Below are 19,519 nucleotides of genomic sequence, written 5' to 3'. Positions count from 1 at the left end.
TGAGTCTGAGGTCAATGAGAATAGCAGAATTAGATGAGCAAGGCTATTAATTACATTTAAGTGGTATCTATTGGAGCATTTATCTTTCTATTGTTTATATTTTACTCAAGTCTTGTTATCATACATAACCCGAAAGATATTTGGGCTACAGAAGTTTGGCTGAGAAAAGAAGGTAATGACAAAGAAAAGGCTTAAGGAAATATGCATTAATAAGTGCCTTATAATTCTATATTCTTAGATGATTCATAAAATAAATGCTATATTCTTATAATAAAGCTTCTTAACTACATCAAAAGACTTCTCATGTAAGTAGAAAAAAACTATAATAGTATCACTAGCAAAATTAAAGCTCATACAGTTGCATCAGTCTTCAGAAAAGTGGCTGGAGTTTCTGTTTTCTTTATGAAATAACAACAAACTGATGTTTTAAAATAAAATGTAAGACTTCTCAAGGATCTATACTCAGAAGTCAATCTGACAAAGTAAAATTATTTTATCTCTTAATAGTTTTCACTGCCACAACCACAACAGCATCTGAATTTCATTCCCAGTGCAGTCAACAGGAGTTTTATTGCTGATGACAAGAAGCAGTGGTTCACCAGGGTTTTAAGAAACATTTTAACATGCATCAAGACTTCACAGCGAAAACAAACAAATGCATTTTTTGCAGGGATAATATATCAGCCTAGGCAAAAAATGTCTCCATACTAACTGCTTTGTCATGTATATATAGAGAAGGTGGTGCCACTCACTATTTTCAGTCTTATCTGTGCTTATTCTGTATCTGCTAAGATTACTAATTCCCCAACAGAGAAACCATAGTATGAGACTGGACAAGTTCATAACCTTCTTCTGAATCAGGATTGCATGTACATCAACATAACAGATGTCAGTCAGCTTAATTTGTCTCTAACAAGCAGTTTCATGAACTAGAATTCTAATAAAGCCTGCGTACCAACAGATATGTATTCCATGTTTTATTGTGTGCTCCAGTTGAAGCTTCTTCTGTAGCTGAAGTATTTTAAAGACATCTTGTCCACATGGATTCTCTAGTGCTCAACAGGACATATGTGCACAATGATATTTTTCCGCAAAGCCGGACCCCTATTAGGGTCTATGTTCTGCCCAATGGCCAATTTTCACAAAACCTATTCACCTATATCAGTTTTGGTTAGAATCAACCACTGGGGACAAAGACACTTTCTGACTGCATTTTTCTTAAGGAACCAGGCAAAAAAGACTATGAAGAAGATCCCACCAACTCTCTCAGTTATTTTTTGCAGTGTCTACTTGCCCATACAGATGGGAAGGTTTTCCAAATATCTATCTTCCTTGTTACAAATTAAACTCATTATTTCCTATCCTCATGGTCATGGAGAAAACTGGTTGTTCTCTTCATAATCATTTTCCTTTTAAAAATCTGAAGATGTATATTCTTTTTCACTCTTTTCTTTACTAAATTGAACAAACTCAGCCTTCTCAGACTATCCTGAAATGATTTGCTTTACAAACTCCTTATAGATCTGTTGCTCTTCTCAAATATCTTTCTAGATGAGTAGATTCGGTGTCTTAATCTGTATACAGTATTCCAATAGATGCCTTCCCAGCAGCTAAAGTAATGGGGAAAAGATGCAAAAGTCTAACACAAAATTACCTCCGATCATTGACTGAATTTGCTTTGTTCTGCTGTATCATGCTGAGATTCTGTTTCAATATAGCCACTAAACATTTCTCTGCAACTGTGCCACTTAGCCAATAATTTCTCACTGTGCATTTGCACAGTCAGTGCATATGCACTTGACTTTATGGAATTTCATCTTATACAGTCATAATTCACTGGGAAATTGGCACACAGGTAGATGCACAAACTCATTCTGGAAAATACTTCCCTTATTCGCCAACTGATTATAAAGACTATATGAAGTAATATGTAACCCTCATAGGTCAGTGAGATCTGTTTCATACTCTTCAAATGTTTGTTCCACATTAAGGATAGCAATTACTGTGTAGGCAAATTCAGATATTCATGCCCATTTCTTTACATAAACTAATGAAATCTAATTCCTTGGAAAACACAGGTGCAGAAAGTAAGTCCATTTTATTAACAAAGCAATTAGTCCTAAGCCAAATTCAACAATTCTTCCATATTACAAGAAAGCATTTAGGCATCTTACAAGCCTGAGGCTTGACCTTATGTTTTCTTAATCTCATTAGAACTTTAATAAAAGCAAGAGTTTAAGTGATAAATATATCTAACAAAGATGGATGGACTTAAACACACACTCTAATACTTGGCTAAAACAGTGAGCCCCACACATGATCTCAGTGTTTTGTAGGATTGGAACCAAAATTTTCCATATAAGTAGCAGGAATGAGTTACTCTATGTCCATCCCACTGAAAGGCACTCCAGTCTTTCAGGGATATGTATTTAAACTAAAAAACCCCACAAAATCTTTCTTTATAACTGATCATTTTTCTCTGTACTTTGATAAATCTAAACTGTAAATAATCTAGAAAAACACAGTCAAAAAGCTGCACAGGCACCAACTCTGTTTCCTGAAGTTCACGAACTGCAAAGTGCAATTGGATGGGAAAATAACCACATTCTTATATTCTGCTTTGGGTGCATCAGTTCAGCTCAGAATTGAGCTGAAGTGAATCTTCTTATCATCCTCACTTACAAGACTTAAGTTCACAGACATAGTAGAGTCTCGGAGCATGTAAACTAGTCAAACTACATTAGAAGATGTGCTCCATGCATGGACCAAATGCACTTCTAGCTGCTAAAATATGTTCAGCCCACTGAATCAGACTAGAGCTAGTCCGAAGTCAAACCCATGTCACTGAATGTGATGCATATAGTGTGGACATCATACTCTCACCACCAAATGACTCAGTAGAGAGATGCACTCCTTTATGCTCCACTACTAACTAAAAGAGACACAGCCAGCAACCACTGTTAGAGACAGGATAATGAGCTGGATGGGGGTTTTTGCCATTCCACATTATGTTCTTATGATCTACCAATTCCTTATCATACATGTTCTAATTCACATCCATTAATGACAGGAGGCCATAGAAGTTAAAACATTTTATATTAAGGAAACAGGAAGAGAGAGAAGGGAGCTAACAAGGTTTGGACAGTTTTAACTTAGAAGACAGAAGCTATCCTTACTCACATGTATTGTAGATTGATGTTTTTCACAAATGCTTGATGGGACACAAACCTTAAGCCTGAATCCACCACAGTCCTGTGAAAGTATATAAAACTTAGAATAGTTCATTTAAAATACAATGGAAAGAATAATGATGATGTTTAAAATAAGAATGTGCATGAAATATCAACTAGGCTGAACTGCAAGCTCTACAGATGTCTTCTATAATGCAAAAAGTTAGCCCTACTCTCTCATGAGGTCTGTAAATGCTTCTGCAAGAGAAATAAAGAAATATAATTATCCATATACTCACAGATTTTTAAGTCCAACATAAAATCCAACTTCATTGTCATTGATACTTTCTAATTTCTGCTGGTTTGCGATGTAACTGTTGAAAAAGACAAAAAACAAAGAAAGTGGGTCCTTCCATGTATTTGATTGATCAGAAATCAGCAATGAAGTCTGAAAGCCGGCACTGGTTGCTGACCTATTGCATTGTATTTGGTATACATAGCAAGGTTTTGGTAGCAGGAGGGGCTGCAGGGGTGGCTTCTGTGAGAAGATGCCAGAAGTTGTCCCATGTTGGACAGAGCCAGTTCCAGCTGGCTCCAAGACAGACCTGCCGCTGGCCAAAGCTGAGTGAATCAGTGACACTGGTGGCACCTCTGTGATAACATATTTAAGAAAGAGTAAAAACTGCTGCGCAACAGCAGCTGGGAGAGAGGAGCAAGAAAAATGTGGGAGAAACAACTCTGCAGACAGTAAGGTCAGTGAAGAAGAAGGGGGAAGAGGTGCTCCAGGTGCTGGAGCAAAGATTCCCCTGCAGCCCGTGGTGAAGACCATAGTGAAGCAGGTTGTTCAACCTGCAGCCCATGGAGGACCACGGTGGAGAAGATATCCACCTGCAGCCTGTGGAGGAACCCACGACAGAGCAAGTGGATATGCCCTGAAGGAAGCTGTGACCCCCTGGAGAGCCCACGATGGAACAGGTCTTCTGGCAGGACCTGTGACCCTGGAGGGGCACACATGCTGGAGCTGTCTGTTCCTGAAAGACTGTACCCCATGAAAAGTGAACTGACTGTAACTCCCATTCCCCATCCCCATGAACTACTCAAGGGGAGGAGGTAGAAACGTGGGAAGTGAAGTTGAGCCCGGGAAGAAGGGAAGGGTGGAGGGAAGGTGTTTTTTAGATTTGTTCTCATTTCCAATTATCCTACACTGATATTATTGTCAATAATTCAAATTGATTTCCCCAAGTCAAGCCTGTTTTGCCTATGACAGTAATTGCTGAGTGATCTCCCTGTCCCTTATCTTGACCCACAAGCTTTTCGTCATATTTTTTCCCCTTGTCCTGTTGAGGAGGAGGAGTGATAGAGCAGCTTAGTGGACACCTGGCACCCAGCCAAGGTCAACTCACCACATGCAATTAATACTGAATTCTAGTTAAAGCACCTGCAGAGCAAAAGTGCTCATTAAAATCTTCCCCATCATTTATTATTGTGGTATGGGGCTGGAGGAGGAACAGTTGAGTTTTGCACAGGGGAAATGAGTTCATCAAGAAAGAAGTCACTCTGAAGACACAATAAATAAAGCTGCATTACAGTGCCACTGTTTTCCAGGATGCTGCTTCATGGGTTTTACAACAGGAAAAGGGCCAATTTTCATGGTAGTAGTGTAGTTGCTCCCATTTACGTTTGGGGGGGGCTGCCCTAGTCTTATTTTCCTCATGTTGTTCTTAACTCAATCACTCATTAAATTCATTTTCTCCATTTCCCAAAGTAGCTGCAGTTTTATTTTTTAAGGTGTGGCAATAGGAAAACAGAAGAAAGGGAGGCTACGCTTCATTATATTACATACACAGGTGTAAATTAAGAGAAGAGAAACTGTCATAATAGATCAAAGAACTGTCAGTCCTCTCACGTACCATGAATTTCTGCTTGAACCCCAAAAAGATGTGGATATGCAAGCTGGTCTTTTGTATTATTACTATGTGAGATCTATGAATGACCAGTGAAATCCCACAGATTGGAAATTAAAATGTTGTACAGATAATACATGGGATGATACATAGCTTATCTCTTCTGCAGACAGAAAAAAGTTTCACAGTGTAAATCATGCTGTCCAGGAAGCAGGAATCAGAGAAAAGTGCAATTCAACTGACCTTTATAAGCAGAAACATAAGACTGATGTGGGAAATCACCTTGTCAAAGAGCCCATGCATTTCAAAAGATAACCCCAGTCACAGAGGAATTGAAACAGATTCACTTGTATTTTCATAAGCATCCAGAATTAAGCAAAGCCACAATACAGTAAGTTTTCATAAACAGAAGGAGTATTTATTTTGCTAGAATAAAACCTGTTTTCACTTTAAGTGTTTCTTGTATTTAAAGCAGCTCTGGTGAATTGGAGAAGAAAGTGTATCGCTTTCCCAAAGACAATAAAATCTACTGTAGTTGGTGTTTTAGAGAAATCTTTTGTGTGCTCATATCCTAACAGAGGCTTGAGAATCCCAAGATGTGGGCTGGGCTTCCCTCCAAGCTGCAAAGCTGACCAGCTACGGTCTTGCCGAATGCCAGGAAAAACAAAAAAATTACCCTAATGGGATTCATTGTCTCTTGGGAAAAATAAAGGCAGACAAAAGACAACACGTGATACTGGACAAAACACATTACCACAGCATCATATGACATCAATGACTGCTCTGCAGGGCTTCTTAGGATAAGATTAACATGGTGCACCCATTGTAAGGTAAGTTTCCTATATATTTTCACAGAATCACAGAATCATCAAGGTTGGAAAAGACCTTGAAGATCATCTAGTCCAACCGTTAACCTAACACTGACAGTTCCCAACTACACCATATCCCTAAGCACTATGTCAATGCGTATTTTGTGCCCTTTGTTGTATTTTTAAATGAATTTGATTTGATCTCCTGGGGTTTATTAATCTATTTTTCATTTGTTGGTTGATATATGTATTTTGCCAAGTAAAAATAATGAAGAAGTCTAGTAAAGGCTACCAATCCTTCCATTTGAGAGTTCTGTAAGTGGATGATCTTACTGCCTCTGAATTTGCCCTGAAGAACAGGGGATTTAATTGTCATCTGTCACTTAGACCTCATCATGCTAAAACAAAGTTATGCAAGAAATATCAAAGGTATCTTCCTCACTCTGTTCTCAACATTCAACCAATGAGCACCCTGCAAGACCAGAAGGAGACAGGGCAAATGCAGAAGAGCAGAAATGAAGGAAAACAGAGAAACAGAGGGAGAAGGGACTCAGAAGAGTAAAAGAGAAGAAACTGAGCAACAATTTTCTGACAAGCACTACCATAACCCAGCTCCATCACTTAAACACATTTATCACAAATCCAGATCTGACATTGGAATTTTAATCATAAAAACATTTAACCAGAACCTCCCACTATGAGAAGCTACAAAACTGACAGTGTCACATAGAAATATATTAGTGTATTACATTCTGTGGTAAACTTCAACCATTGTAAAAGAGCTCAGCTCTACTGAAGTTAATGAAGCAATCACAATTTACACCAGATTAAGATCTGAGTATGAGCAGACCATCCACAAAAAATAAAAATTTTTAAAAATATCAGTTTTGGTCCATTAGGGAACAAACCAAAGGGACAACATTTGGAATGATGAAGCAACATAAATTCATAATCTTTCCTTCCCTATCTTTATCTTATTGCATCCCTTAAAAAAATAATAAAAAGAAAGCTCCACACTTTACTCTGAACTGGTACTAGTCTGCTTATGGTGAATGATTTCTGACTTTCCATAATTGTACTTCAAGTAGGGACTCAGAAGAAATTTTGGCTAAGTGCAACTACAAATGACTCAAAATAACTGTTATTCAATACATTTGTATACTACCCACTTAGTACAGTACATAACAGTAAAGCAAATTTTACACAGTTGGAAATCCCTGAAGAGTAGACAGATGTAAATTATCACAAGCAGGTCAGGTTCCCCTATGCTTCCTTACTTGCTTAGCAAATGTATTTTAAAGTTAAATCTTTGCAGCTATTTCACATCAATGAGAAAGAAAGAAGTACAGTGGCTGTACACTTCAAAGGGAAGCTGTTCTTTTGTTTAATTTAGAGAGAAGTTTGAAATAAAAACTCTTCTCTAAGTGAAGTCTGTTTTTACCTTCTTCACAACTACTCTACCTCGATGTTATTTATCATCAAACATTAATAGTCTAAAAGCTCCCACTTGAAGTGGGTGATGCTGAGAAATGCAATTTGCCTCCCTGTCCTTAAGAATATCCATCCTGTTCTTTAACTGAACATTTTTTGTTGTAGCACAGAAGCTTGGAAGCTCCCACTATACATCACTGTATAGTGTAGCACTGCTGAAATCTGTCGGGATATTACCCAATCAGATCACACTTATCAGCTCACAAATACCAACTGTTGCCTCTAAACCAAACCCTCAGCTGTATACAATACTATTAACTTGATTATACTATAGCATTTTGTCTCTCCTTCAATGAGTCATCAGTAAACTATGTTTTATACCTTTAATTTAATGTCCCCTTCATAAACTACTGAGTCATTCCCATAAAAGCATTCAGAATCATACACCTATCGACTGCACATTGCAACCTACAATAACATGCTCATCTCAGCACACTTTGAGAACTTAACTATTGAATAATATCACATATTCATATTTCACCACTTCTGCAACATTCTGGAAAGGATATTTTTAAGTCCTATGGTAAAAGATTTAACTCTTTCAAATAACTTTTTTTAAAAGAGTGGTCTTCATTTCCGTACATTACACATGTAAAAAACTGTCTGTACAAAGTCAGTGAAGCAACTTTTCAATTATGAAAGCATGAAAAGAAATTAAAGCCATTTCTGTACTTTAAAAGTTTAGATTCTTTTGTGCTTCAACAACTCAAAAGATTTCACTCAACTTTAAAATCTGACATGTCCATTTTCTTAAACTGAAAACATTTGGTCATCAGAATTATGTCTCCCTAACATATTTGATTTACTCTATATTCTCTGGATTTACGTACATTATGGTATACTACTCCATTTGAAGCTATACTAGAAAACCAGCCACATGCTAGTATCAGTGACATAGATATAAGCAAATACACTGTAATTCAGCTCCAGAAATATTTCTGTTGCCAGAAAACTCCCTTTACGGGAGAAATATTTTCTTAACAGTCAAAAAAATAAATCAATTATATGTTTAGTCCTGACTTATAAAGTTAGGAAAAAAAGTTCTTAAATTAATAAACATTACCTGGTGAAATGTTTCCGAACTTCAGGAAAACTTTTTATTCTGACTTATTTTTTCACCAGATCTTTAGGGAAAAAGGCAGCACACTCCAGAATTTGAACTGTCAGTAGATGAATTACCATTTAATAACAAGTCACATATGTCCCTAGTCTACACTACTGTGAGAGCTTTCTGTAACATCCACAATTAAACACTGCAAAATTCCCTAATGATCTATTTTCTTACAAGCTCAAATAATAAACAAAGTTCATCAAAAGATATGCTAAAGCTTATGGACATTTTCAGCACACCTGCACTGATTTATGGTTATGCATCAAAATAATGAAAAATTTGTAGACTGGACAAAATATTTGAATTTAGCAGATTCAAATGGGTTTCATTTGCAGTCCTGTTGAAACTGTTAGGAAAATCTCGTTCCCTAACTATTGTACCAATTAGTCTTAAAAAGATAATACAGTTTCATACTATTAAGAGATACATGTGGGAGAGAGGCAAGTCGACATCGGCCTGTCAGCCCTGCGCAGCCCCTGAGAAGCAGCAAGGCTTTGATGAGAAACAGGCCTTGGGAGAAAGATAAGAAACTGCTGAGCTGTGCCAAGGTGGCAGGGAAAAACAACGGCCAGCTGCAACACTGAACTGTGGAAAAGTACTGAACTGTGAGAAGTTACCGCCGCGTGAACAGCGCGTGAACAAGAAGGTGATTGGTCTGCACAGCGCGTGTTAGAGTGGTCTGATGCTGATAGGAGAAAAGGTTGATAACTGTCTAATTGCTGATTTGCTAATTATGAAGTAAGAGCTTTGGCGAGAGCATAAGTATGTACTATTGGAAGAATAAAGGGTCTTTCCTTTTGCACTTCATGGAGAGTCCGTGCCTCAACTGCCACAGATATATATTTTACATTGTATACTGCGTAACCCTGGTTAATTCAGCATAACTAAAGGACCTCTGCTCACTACAAGGAGGACAGCCCCCACCTTGAAGATAAGGACGTTTGTTTCTCAGAATCTTAAAGCCATCCATAAAGAAGAAAAGATACCCCTGGACTACGGAGATCACACCAGCATCCTATCCCCTCTAACACCTCTTGTGAAACCCTCCCATTAGCTGGCATCGTAGATAAGGAACTGCAGCAAGACCGACTCCAGGGATGTCTAGATCAAGAAAGAAGCAGATGGATGATGATGCAATAGAATTATAGTTGCTTTGCAAAACAGTAGTATGTGTGTGTTAAGTAGGGATTGGTCAAATCATGTTGTACCTGAATGCTTGAAAGTTATAAGAACCCTGTGTAAAATTGCATTCGGGGTGCCCCAATTTGCAAAAATTTTCGTGACAAAACCAAACATAAAATAAAGCTCAAGGGGTGTGAACTCACATAGTTTGAAAATAAAACATAGAACTATATAACTTTGCATATCACGAATTACAGTTTCAGACAGATGTAGGGAACGATGATATAGTCTCCACTCAAGACAGAAGTTTTTATATGTAAGACTAAGCTCCCCCAGGACAGACTCTCTAACAACAGGCTAATGAGCATAATGTAGATACCTATGCTAGCAGCAAGTTCTTTACAGATATACAGACTCAGTCCTATTCCAATTTATGTTATTTTGATGTCTTCATCTGGTATCATCAGTCCCAGATTTCAAAAGGCTGACATCAAGAAACAAAATATTCCGTAACTCAGAAAAGAGGCCGAGTCTCCAGTTAGCACACTGTGGACTTAACTAGAATTAAGCAATTTTACAAACGGGTGCTCGACTCTTTGCCTATGCAATGTCTCCTGACAAATTCTCAGCAAGTCTTGTGGGTTTTTTTGGTTTTGTTTTTGCTTTTTTTAAACTGTGAATCATTTTGTATTTCACAAAGAGTAGAAAACTGTGACTATATCACAGGCTCCTTAAGTCATCCTTTAGGTTTTTTGTCTCCCATTTAGAGTATTTAACCATTAGTCACAGAACACTATGGGAGGTAGCTTTCCATATGCCAGAATATCAGTTATAAAACTGACAGAACTAACTCTTGGACCTTCCTTTGCAACCACTGATACACACTTTTTGGGAGCAAATTCTTCACTACATGCATCCCACATTCAGATAAGGTACTGTTCAGGGCTATCAGGAACAAAGGCCAAGGTCACAGATTATAGTTAGCTTCAAGAACCCCTTATTCTTGATCTGTGGCTGTTTCAATTGCAAGGAGAAACCAGGAGTCATTCTGCTCCATGCCAAGAGGCTATGATTGTCCAATTAGTAGTATCTGATTAGTAGCATACAGATTCCATTGTGAATTGTTTCTCCAAAGCAGACATTGTGAACAATTAGCACCAATCTACCAGCTTAAAGCAGGAGAAAGCTGGAATTAAGTGGAGATCACAGTCTTGTTTTGACACTGCAAAACCTGATCCATAACCTTACTTAAGACTGCAATTCCCTGGGAAATGGAAAGCCCGTGGCCGAAACCAGGACAGTCTCCACCCCTTATTCCATACCACTGACGTCATGCTCAGGTTCCAAATACATTCTAAGGAATCACCATCCCTTTCCCGGGTCTCACAGATATCACTCCCTTAGTCTATGGATCATCCTTCCAAAATGTCTACTGAGTTCATTTAGTCCATAAATTTGGGTTCCATCTGTCACGACAGTCTTTAAGGCTGGAGGAATGAGGTGGAGTTGGCTCAGTCAGTGGAGCAAGAGGCTTCAGATGTGGCAGGAAGATGTTGTGAGGCACCAATTGCAATAACAGGGTTATTTGACAGTTCGATTCATTGGCTATTTTCACCTAAAAATCAAATCTCCTTGAGGCACAAATTGGACTTCTCTGTCCTCCTGCATTACCCACCAAGTTCACCCAGGTCCTTGGGCAAAAGTAATCCCACGCATGGGTTTACCTTTACCTGATGCAGGAGTAACCCAGACGGTCTTACCCAGTATATTTTTCATGTGCACTACAGGGACTTTATCCCCATCTACAGTATTTAAGAGGTTTGATTGAGCAGGGTCAGCTTGCTTGGCAGATCCTCTGGTATTGACTAACCAGGTGGCTTTTGCTAAATGCAAGTCCCAGTGTTTGAAAGTTCCACCCCCCATTGCTCTCAGTGTAGTTTTTAGCAACCCATTGTATCGCTCCATTTTCCCAGAGGCTGGTGCATGGTAGGGAATGTGATATATCCACTCAATGCCATGTTCTTTGGCCCAGGCATCTATGAGGTTGTTTTGGAAATGTGTCCCATTATCTGACTCAATTCTTTCTGGTGTGCCGTGCCATGCCGCCATAAGACTTTCTCCTCAAGGCCTAAAATGATGTTCCGGGCAGTGGCATGGGACACGGCATGAGTTTCCAACCAACCGGTGGCTGCTTCCACCATTGTAAGCACATAGTGTTTGCCATGCCGAGTTTGTGGGAGCATGATATAATCAATCTGCCAGGCTTCCCCATATTTATATTTTGACTATTGTCCTCCATACCAAATCTTAGCAGCTTGATCTGCCTGTTGGTTGTTCCGATGTTCTTCAGTGGCCCGGCTCATTACCTCTTCTTCTGGCACCATTCCAAAATGTTTGCCTTCTGGCCAATTTGTAATGAACTCCAGTATTCCTGGACAGCTGGGGGTCCATATTCAAGCCCATTGTGTGATTAATGCAACCCATTTACTCCACATGGCATCGGCTGCATGGTGTGTAGAAGGGACACTCCCTTTGAACATCCAGCCCAGTACTGGCAGTCGGGGTGCCAGGAGGAGCTGTGCTTCAGTCCCAATCACCTCTGAAGCAGCTCAAACCCCTTCATATGCTGCCAGTATCTCCTTTTCAGTTGGAGTATAGCGGTCCTCAGATCCTCTGTATCCCCGACTCGAAAATCCCAGGGCTCAACCTGGAGTCTCCTCCGGTGCTCTCTGCCAGAGACTCCAGGTAGGGCCATTCTTCCTGGCTGCGGTGTAGAGCACATTTTTAACATCTTGTTCTGTACGAACTGGCCCAAGAGATGCATGGACTATTTCCTGTTTAATTTCTTCTGTTTCCAAGGCAGCTATACCGAAAGCCCATCAATACACTTTTAGGTCCATAAAGTACCCTCTCCTGAGATAATCTATACCAAGAATACATGAAGCATCTGGGCCAGTCACAGTGGGGTGTTTTTCCCACTCTTCCCCACTTAGGCTCACCTCGGCCTCCAATAAGTCAACTGTTGAGACCCCCCTGTCACTCCTGAAATACAAACGGGTTCTGCCCCTTTAAAATTTGATGGCATTAGGGTGCATTGGGCACCAGTGTCCACTAGAGCCTTATACTGCTGGGGGTCAGAGGTGTCCAGTAAACTCGATTGTCCCTGTCTTCCGCCTGGCTGGAGGCAGGGCCCCTCTAATGTTGGTCATAATACCCACTAACGACAAATGGGTTAATGTGATGTGCACGGGTTTCAGTCTCATCTTGATCGCTTACTTCTTGTGAATACAAGTCAGAAGTTCTTCTCATAGGATCATGAGCAAAGTCGACCTTTCTGCTCTGTTTGGTCACTTGATTACTGGAAACCGGAGCAGCATTTCTCCTAAAAGAACCCCGTTTTGTACTCATTCCTCCTTCCAACGTATTGTCGTACTCGGCGAGCCAATTCATTCACTGTTAGTCCCTCTTCATCTCTCCAGTCCATTACTGCTAATGCATTGGCATATGATGAGGGTGTGCTCCGTACAAACTTCCACCACATGGGCCGGGTGCATTGGACTTCATCTGGATCTGTGGGTAGCCGTGCATTATCTGGGTCATAGTAAACCATCTCCCGCACATCTCCCTCAAGTATTGGATACCTCTCTCCATAGTGGTCCACTTACTTGGACAGCACACAAAATCTTCCTTGAAGGGATACCTCTCCCTCACACTTGACAGAAGTCGCCTCCACAGACTGAGATTTTTTGTCTTCTTTCCAATGGCTTTGTCAATGCCCCCTTCCCTAGACAGGGATCCCAGCTGCCTGGCCTCCCTGCCCTCTAATTCCACACTTACTGGCCCCGCTATCCCAGCATCAGAGCAGCCAGGTAACGAGTTGCTCACCTGGATGGCAGCTGAAATCTTTTCGCACATCTCGCAACTCAGGGATAAGGATTGGGTGACTATCACTGGCTCTGCCTCCTCCTCTTGTTCTCGTGATGGGCCTGGTTCATCGTCACCCTGTATGCCATGAGGGGATTTTCTTGTGTATTTCTTCTTCTGTATGGGAGCAACTGACACTGTCATGGGTTGGTTCTCTGGTTCAGCTGCAGCGCCTGTGGTCAGGGTTGTAGTGGCTGCAGTTTCTGTTACTTGGTTACCAGGTGCAGAGCCCTTCTCTTCCTTTTGAGGGTGCTGAACAGTGTTTAATAGCACTCGGTAAGCGTGGGCAAGCCCCCAGCATGTTGCAGTGAGTTGTGTCTCTCTGGAATTACCCAGGTGACAACATACTTTTTCCAAATAGTTTACTAATTCTTCACGATTCTGCACCTGTGCAGGAGTGAAGTTCCAATACACCGGAGGTGCCCACTGTTCTAGGTACTTGCCCATGCTACTCCACACCCCCAGCCACTCATAATTCTCCAATCTTGGGGTAGATTTCCAAGGGATACTCTTAAATAGTTGCTTAACCCTGAATAAAACCTGAACCACATGCAGGAACACACTGGCTCCCAGCAGTAAGAGGACCATGTTTATATCAGCATTCCAAAGGTATCTGAAATTCCTGAATTCCTCAAACACAATTGTAAATAGCCCCAGTGCCAATGACAGCCCCCCATCATAGATAAGCATCACATAGTATAGCAAAAACAAAATCTTAACCCAGCTCTCAGGGACTGTGAGCAACAGCATGGGAAATACGTATTGCAAATGAGGTGATAAAATCTTAAGAAGCCAAGCAATCAACATTATTACCCGTTCTGCCATTATCTCAAACTTCGTGCCCCACGTTGGGCACCAAAAACTGTCATGGTTTGAACTCAGCCGGTAGCAAATCGCCACATGACTTTCTTTACTTCCCCTGCCCCCCCCCCCCCCCCCCCCCCCCAGTGAAATAGGGGAGGGACAAAAGAAGAAATTTGTAGGTTGAATAAAAAAAAAAATTACTAGCAAAAACAACAGTAATAATAGTAGTCCAAAACAGGTAAAATGCAGCAGTGGCTCACCGAGCGGTGACTGGTATGGTACAGAGCCCATCCCCAGCAGCGATCGAAGCGCACCAGAGAATCCCGCCCCACCAATCCGGAAACAGAAAACAAACAATGCCCATGAGAGAGCACAGGCCCGCCTATATGCTGAGCTTTGACATCACATGACATGGGATGCTCCAGTGGTTGATCAGGACCCAGCCCTTCAGCTGTGCTCCCTCTCAGCCCAAGGAAAGTTAACTCTAGCCTGGCCAAAACCAGGACATTACAGTATGCAAACATTAAGACAATAGTAAAAATAAATTAATGACCACAATGCAGAATTTAAGAAAACAGTTACTATATTTAGAAAATGGGAATATGAAATGTAATGCATCCTTGGGCTTACTTACATCTCTAGTTTGGCTTGAAGGCATTTGTTCTGTTCTTTTCAAGTAGCAGTGTAACAAATCAAGGTAACTCTCAAGACATTTCATGCAGCTCTCCAGATTTGGGATTCATGTCCTTAAGCAACACCTTCAGAATTACTTTCCCCACAATGAATGCAAAGCTTATTTACCTATTTTCTCCATTAGGATCTCTATTCTTGTTGCCACCCCCTGAGCTCCATGAAGTTCATACATTTGATACTTCGCCAAAGCATCAATTTTTAACATTTCTCCAGAGGACAGGCAACAGCTTTTCCTTAGTAAAGATTTTTGGGATATGCTGATATCCCTTGATATGGTCAGAAAGAAGTATCAGCTGTCCAGACAATAAAGAATTTATTTATAAAGGCATATCTTAAACACTGGCCTTATACTTTTCTACAAAAACATTTTCCTCACTGTGTATGAAATAATCTCTGGAGACTGACAGGAAGGGGCTTAAATTCCTGTACGGACCCTTTATAATATATACACAAAAAATCACACAATAAATAAACATACAAAAGGAGAGCAATGAATGTGGCCATTTATTAGTTCTTGACAAAGAGTAGACATAAGCATTAAAAAATTTTCTTTTAGATTTGGCTTGCTAGGAAGAAAGGACATCTTCAAGGGATGAATAAATACAAAGAAATATATGTCACAATTCTTTGTCCTATAGAGTCATCTAGTGCGATGACTTTTCAGAGACTAATAACACAATCTCTCTTTTTTATCACTTGCATACACCACCTCTGTAGCTGTCACTGGCCTTGATGCAAATAAGACTGACAAAACATCAGTTCCATAATAGTGCAGTAAGACTGATCCTAACCATCCTTTAGACACATCTTTTCAGGTCTTTCAGTGAATCAAAACATGAAAGCATCTTGGTTGATATCAAAACCTTTGAATTCTTTTTTTCCCAGGCACTCATGTTCAGGAAGTGACTTTGTAGAAGGTATGTCTTAAGAGTTAGATAAACACTTGCTGACATAATTCAGTGTGCTTTACAACATTTAAGTCCTTTTCCTATCTTCAAGTTTTGATACATTCAGTATTCCCCGACTCTTTGATTCAACAGAAGAAATTCCCTCAGAAATTCCCTCTGAAGCCAGTCTTCCGCCCAAGTATATTATTTCCACTGTTTGACATTAATAAGTAGTTTTGTTCAGTTAAAAATTACTGTCTCTTTTAATGTTAAATACTCTGTTCAGTCCTTTCTGATATTCACTGAATCAAGACATATGTCCATACCTGCTACACTTTCCATTGTCTCATTCATTGCATGCAATATACCTCAAGCTAAACAGATCAAAAGGTAGTACTTTCAAATGACGGAATGAAACTTCAAAGCTTAAAGCCATCTATCCAGGAAAATCCATATATATCCTGTTAATGCATTAAATTTGCTGAATAATTTGACTCCTGACATCTCAAACAACATTGTCCTTTCCATAAGTCAGCAAAAATGTTTCTTTTTCTGGTTTTATTTGTCTGAAGAGTCTACATATGGTCCTAGTCCCCATTCTTTTTTTCTCTGCAATTATTAAAGAGAGAACTCAATTTGTAGATATTTTTCTGTTCTTCAAATGATACCATCTGCTGCCTTAGTTCACAACTCATTTCCTAGCCTCTTTCTCAAGACTTGTGAAACATTCTGCATAGCCCTGACTACAGATTTGTGTCATCTCCAAGCCATATCTTGTCTCTTAATGGAAGACATTTAATCTTCATATTATGCTACTAAAACATTCAAAAAGGGCTACGGGTTGTCTTTCTGAATTTCCATTATAGTAACTCTCTTGATGCTTACCTCAGCTTTCTACGCCCAGAACAGGTTGCCACCTTCTGCATATCAACACCTATTACCATTTATATTTAACTGATACAGCATTAAAATTGCTCCTCTGTTAAAGCATTTCATAGGCAGTCTTTATTCTTCCACATTTATACGCTCTTTACAGTTCCCTATTTCACTTCCTGTTATCACATTTATTTCCATTCCATTCTCTGTCCTGTATAGTCCATCTCTGCTCATTTTAATTGGCCAATCTTTTTAATTGATAGCTTCTTCCACTAGTATTCCTAAAAACAGCACTTCATCTTCACTTGAGGAATACCATTCTTCACTTAATACAAGGAGTTTCTTGCATGCATTGCATATTTTAGTATAATGATGTGTTTATTACACTTTCTGCACATTTGTCACTATCCAGAGCATTTCTAATACTCATGCTGATTGACATATTGCTGCCACTGTTTCCATAGCTTTTCATATTCTTCTACTTGGTCAATTTAATTTCTGGGAAAATCTCCCTTGCAATGGTACACACAGTAAAACGTTCTGTGTCTTTCATCCAGGTTTTTATTTGCATTTCTTTTTGTTTTGCTGCTTGGTATATACATATTACCTTTTCTAGAGCGGGATCAAATTGATGTTGTTACTATACTTCATGAACATTTACTCTTTTGTAAGTGTTCATTTTCCATTTTGACATCATTTTAAGTCTTTGACCATCTTCTTTGTTTCCCTTCAAACTTTGTTCTCATCCTGCATATACCTCTTTCATAAGATATTATTTGGTACAATGGTCTTCAAACTTTTTTACTATTTCTCCAAAAGCTGCCTTCTCCTTACCTACCACAATTTTCATGGCATTCTTCATTTACCTTTACAACTTCTGTATCTGCCACTGCTTAAGAGAAGACTAATATTTTTCTCATTCTCCAGCCTATTTATCCTTATCCTTATGGTTTTCCTAATTATGCAACACTGCTGCACATACCTTTCAGAATTCCTCCAATCTACACACCTTCCAGCATTCCCCCAACCCTCAGGATGGGTGAAGTGTTCACCTGCAATTACATCAGATCGAGCTACCAGTTCAATGATAACTACAACTCTTTAGGGTTGTCATCTCCTAAACCTTTCACTTTAGATACCAACTGTGGAGAGCAAAACTGTTTCAAGATAAACTGTTTATTAAAAATCATAACAAGATTCAAAGTCCTGTACAGCAGGCAAAAACTGCACATACAGGCATACCGAAAAGGAGGGAATGACTGCCCTGTCTCCACGCAGACATGAATGCCATGGAGAGTTGCAAGAAATGTTCAAGGGCAAGGAAGATCAAAATGATCTTTCTTCCACCCCCTCCCACCTCCAGGACAAGTGGTAACTATTTCTGTAGCTGTGCCACCTAGGTCCATGCCCTCCAAAAACATGGGCTTTGGGCAACAAGACAGACGCTGCACACAAACACAGTCCAGAATCTGCAGTGATGTCTAGTGCTGAAAAAAACACCCAAAAGTTCTATCCAGCACTAATATTTTTTCACTTTGGTATCTTTATGCCACATATGGATTTGTGCCAATTCAAAATGTTTGTAAATCTATTTGAACCTAACCTGAAAGGTTGTTAGGCGTTGGAATGGGCTGCCCAGGGAGGTGGTGGAGTCCCCATCCCTGGAGGTAGTTCAAGAGGCGGGTTGACAGAGCGCTTAGGGCTATGGTGTAGTTGGGATCTGTCAGTGTTAGGTTAACAGTTGGACTAGATGATCTTCAAGGTCCTTTCCAACCTAGATGATTCTGTGATTCTGTGAAAAGTTCAAACTTTTGTGTACACATATAAATACACGAGGCATATACAGTATTCAAAATATATTTACATTGCTCTGACCCTAAACTTGAAAATACTTTGGCATATGCTTAAGTACACTGCATAGTTAGCCACATAGAAGTTAACAGAACTGCTCCTAGTAGGAGAGTCTGGCTGAGCCAGAATTGGTTTTCCCCTGTAGCAGCCCTCATGGTGCTGTGTTTTATGTTGGGAGCTGGCAGGGTGTTGATAGCACACTGGTGCTGTGGCTACTGCTGAGTAGTGCTTACACAGCACCAAGGTTCTTTCTGACATTTCCCCCCCACAGTGGGACGGGGTGGGCAAGATCTTGGGAGGGGACACAACCAGGACAGCTGACCCGAACTGACCAAAGGGATATTCCAGACCATATGACGTCTGCTCAGTATAAAGCTGGGAGAAAGGAGGAAGGGGGTGGGGTCACCCTTGGTCCTCCGAGGCAACCACTACGCGTATTGGAGCCCTGCTTCCTGAGAAGGCCCGACATCGCCTGTTCATGGGAAGTAGAGAATAAATCTGTTTTTTTTTTTTTTTTGGCTTCCGCGCACGGACCTTTGCTTCGCTTTGCTTATATTAAAACTGCTGTTGTTTTACCCACAAGGGTTGTTTTGTTTTCCTATCTTATTTTCTTTCCCCTCTTTGCCCTGTTGAGAAAAAAAGGGGAAAGGGGGGGAAGTGATAGAGCGACTTGGTGGGTACCTGGCATTTAGCCAAGGTCAAACCACCACATATATGTATTTACAAGCTGAGGATCACTGCATGCATATTGTATTCCAAAACTAATTTTTAAAAAATTAGGAAGGGACAAGACTCAAGGGGGAAGTAAGAAATGAAAAAGCAACAGATTATTCACCTCCCTATCCACAAAAGGGATTTTACCTTCCTTAAACAGACC

The 19,519-nt window shown here is 40.0% G+C and overlaps 1 protein-coding gene across 1 annotated transcript in view; it reads right to left on the bottom strand.

Moving 5' to 3' along the window:
- The window catches only part of LOC141917553 (BDNF/NT-3 growth factors receptor-like), a 243,026-nt gene that overhangs the window by 212,210 nt on the left and 11,297 nt on the right, over positions 1-19,519 (bottom strand). The window contains exons 3-4 of the mRNA XM_074810810.1: positions 3,470-3,544; positions 3,181-3,252 (exon numbers count right to left, since the gene is read on the bottom strand). Coding sequence (XP_074666911.1) covers positions 3,181-3,252; positions 3,470-3,544 — 147 coding nt within the window. The remainder of the gene's footprint in view (positions 1-3,180; positions 3,253-3,469; positions 3,545-19,519) is intronic.

The sequence above is a fragment of the Strix aluco genome, chromosome W, assembly GCF_031877795.1.
Source record: "Strix aluco isolate bStrAlu1 chromosome W, bStrAlu1.hap1, whole genome shotgun sequence".
In the NCBI taxonomy this organism is placed as follows: domain Eukaryota; kingdom Metazoa; phylum Chordata; class Aves; order Strigiformes; family Strigidae; genus Strix; species Strix aluco.
This window is presented reverse-complemented; position numbering and strand designations above follow the sequence as displayed.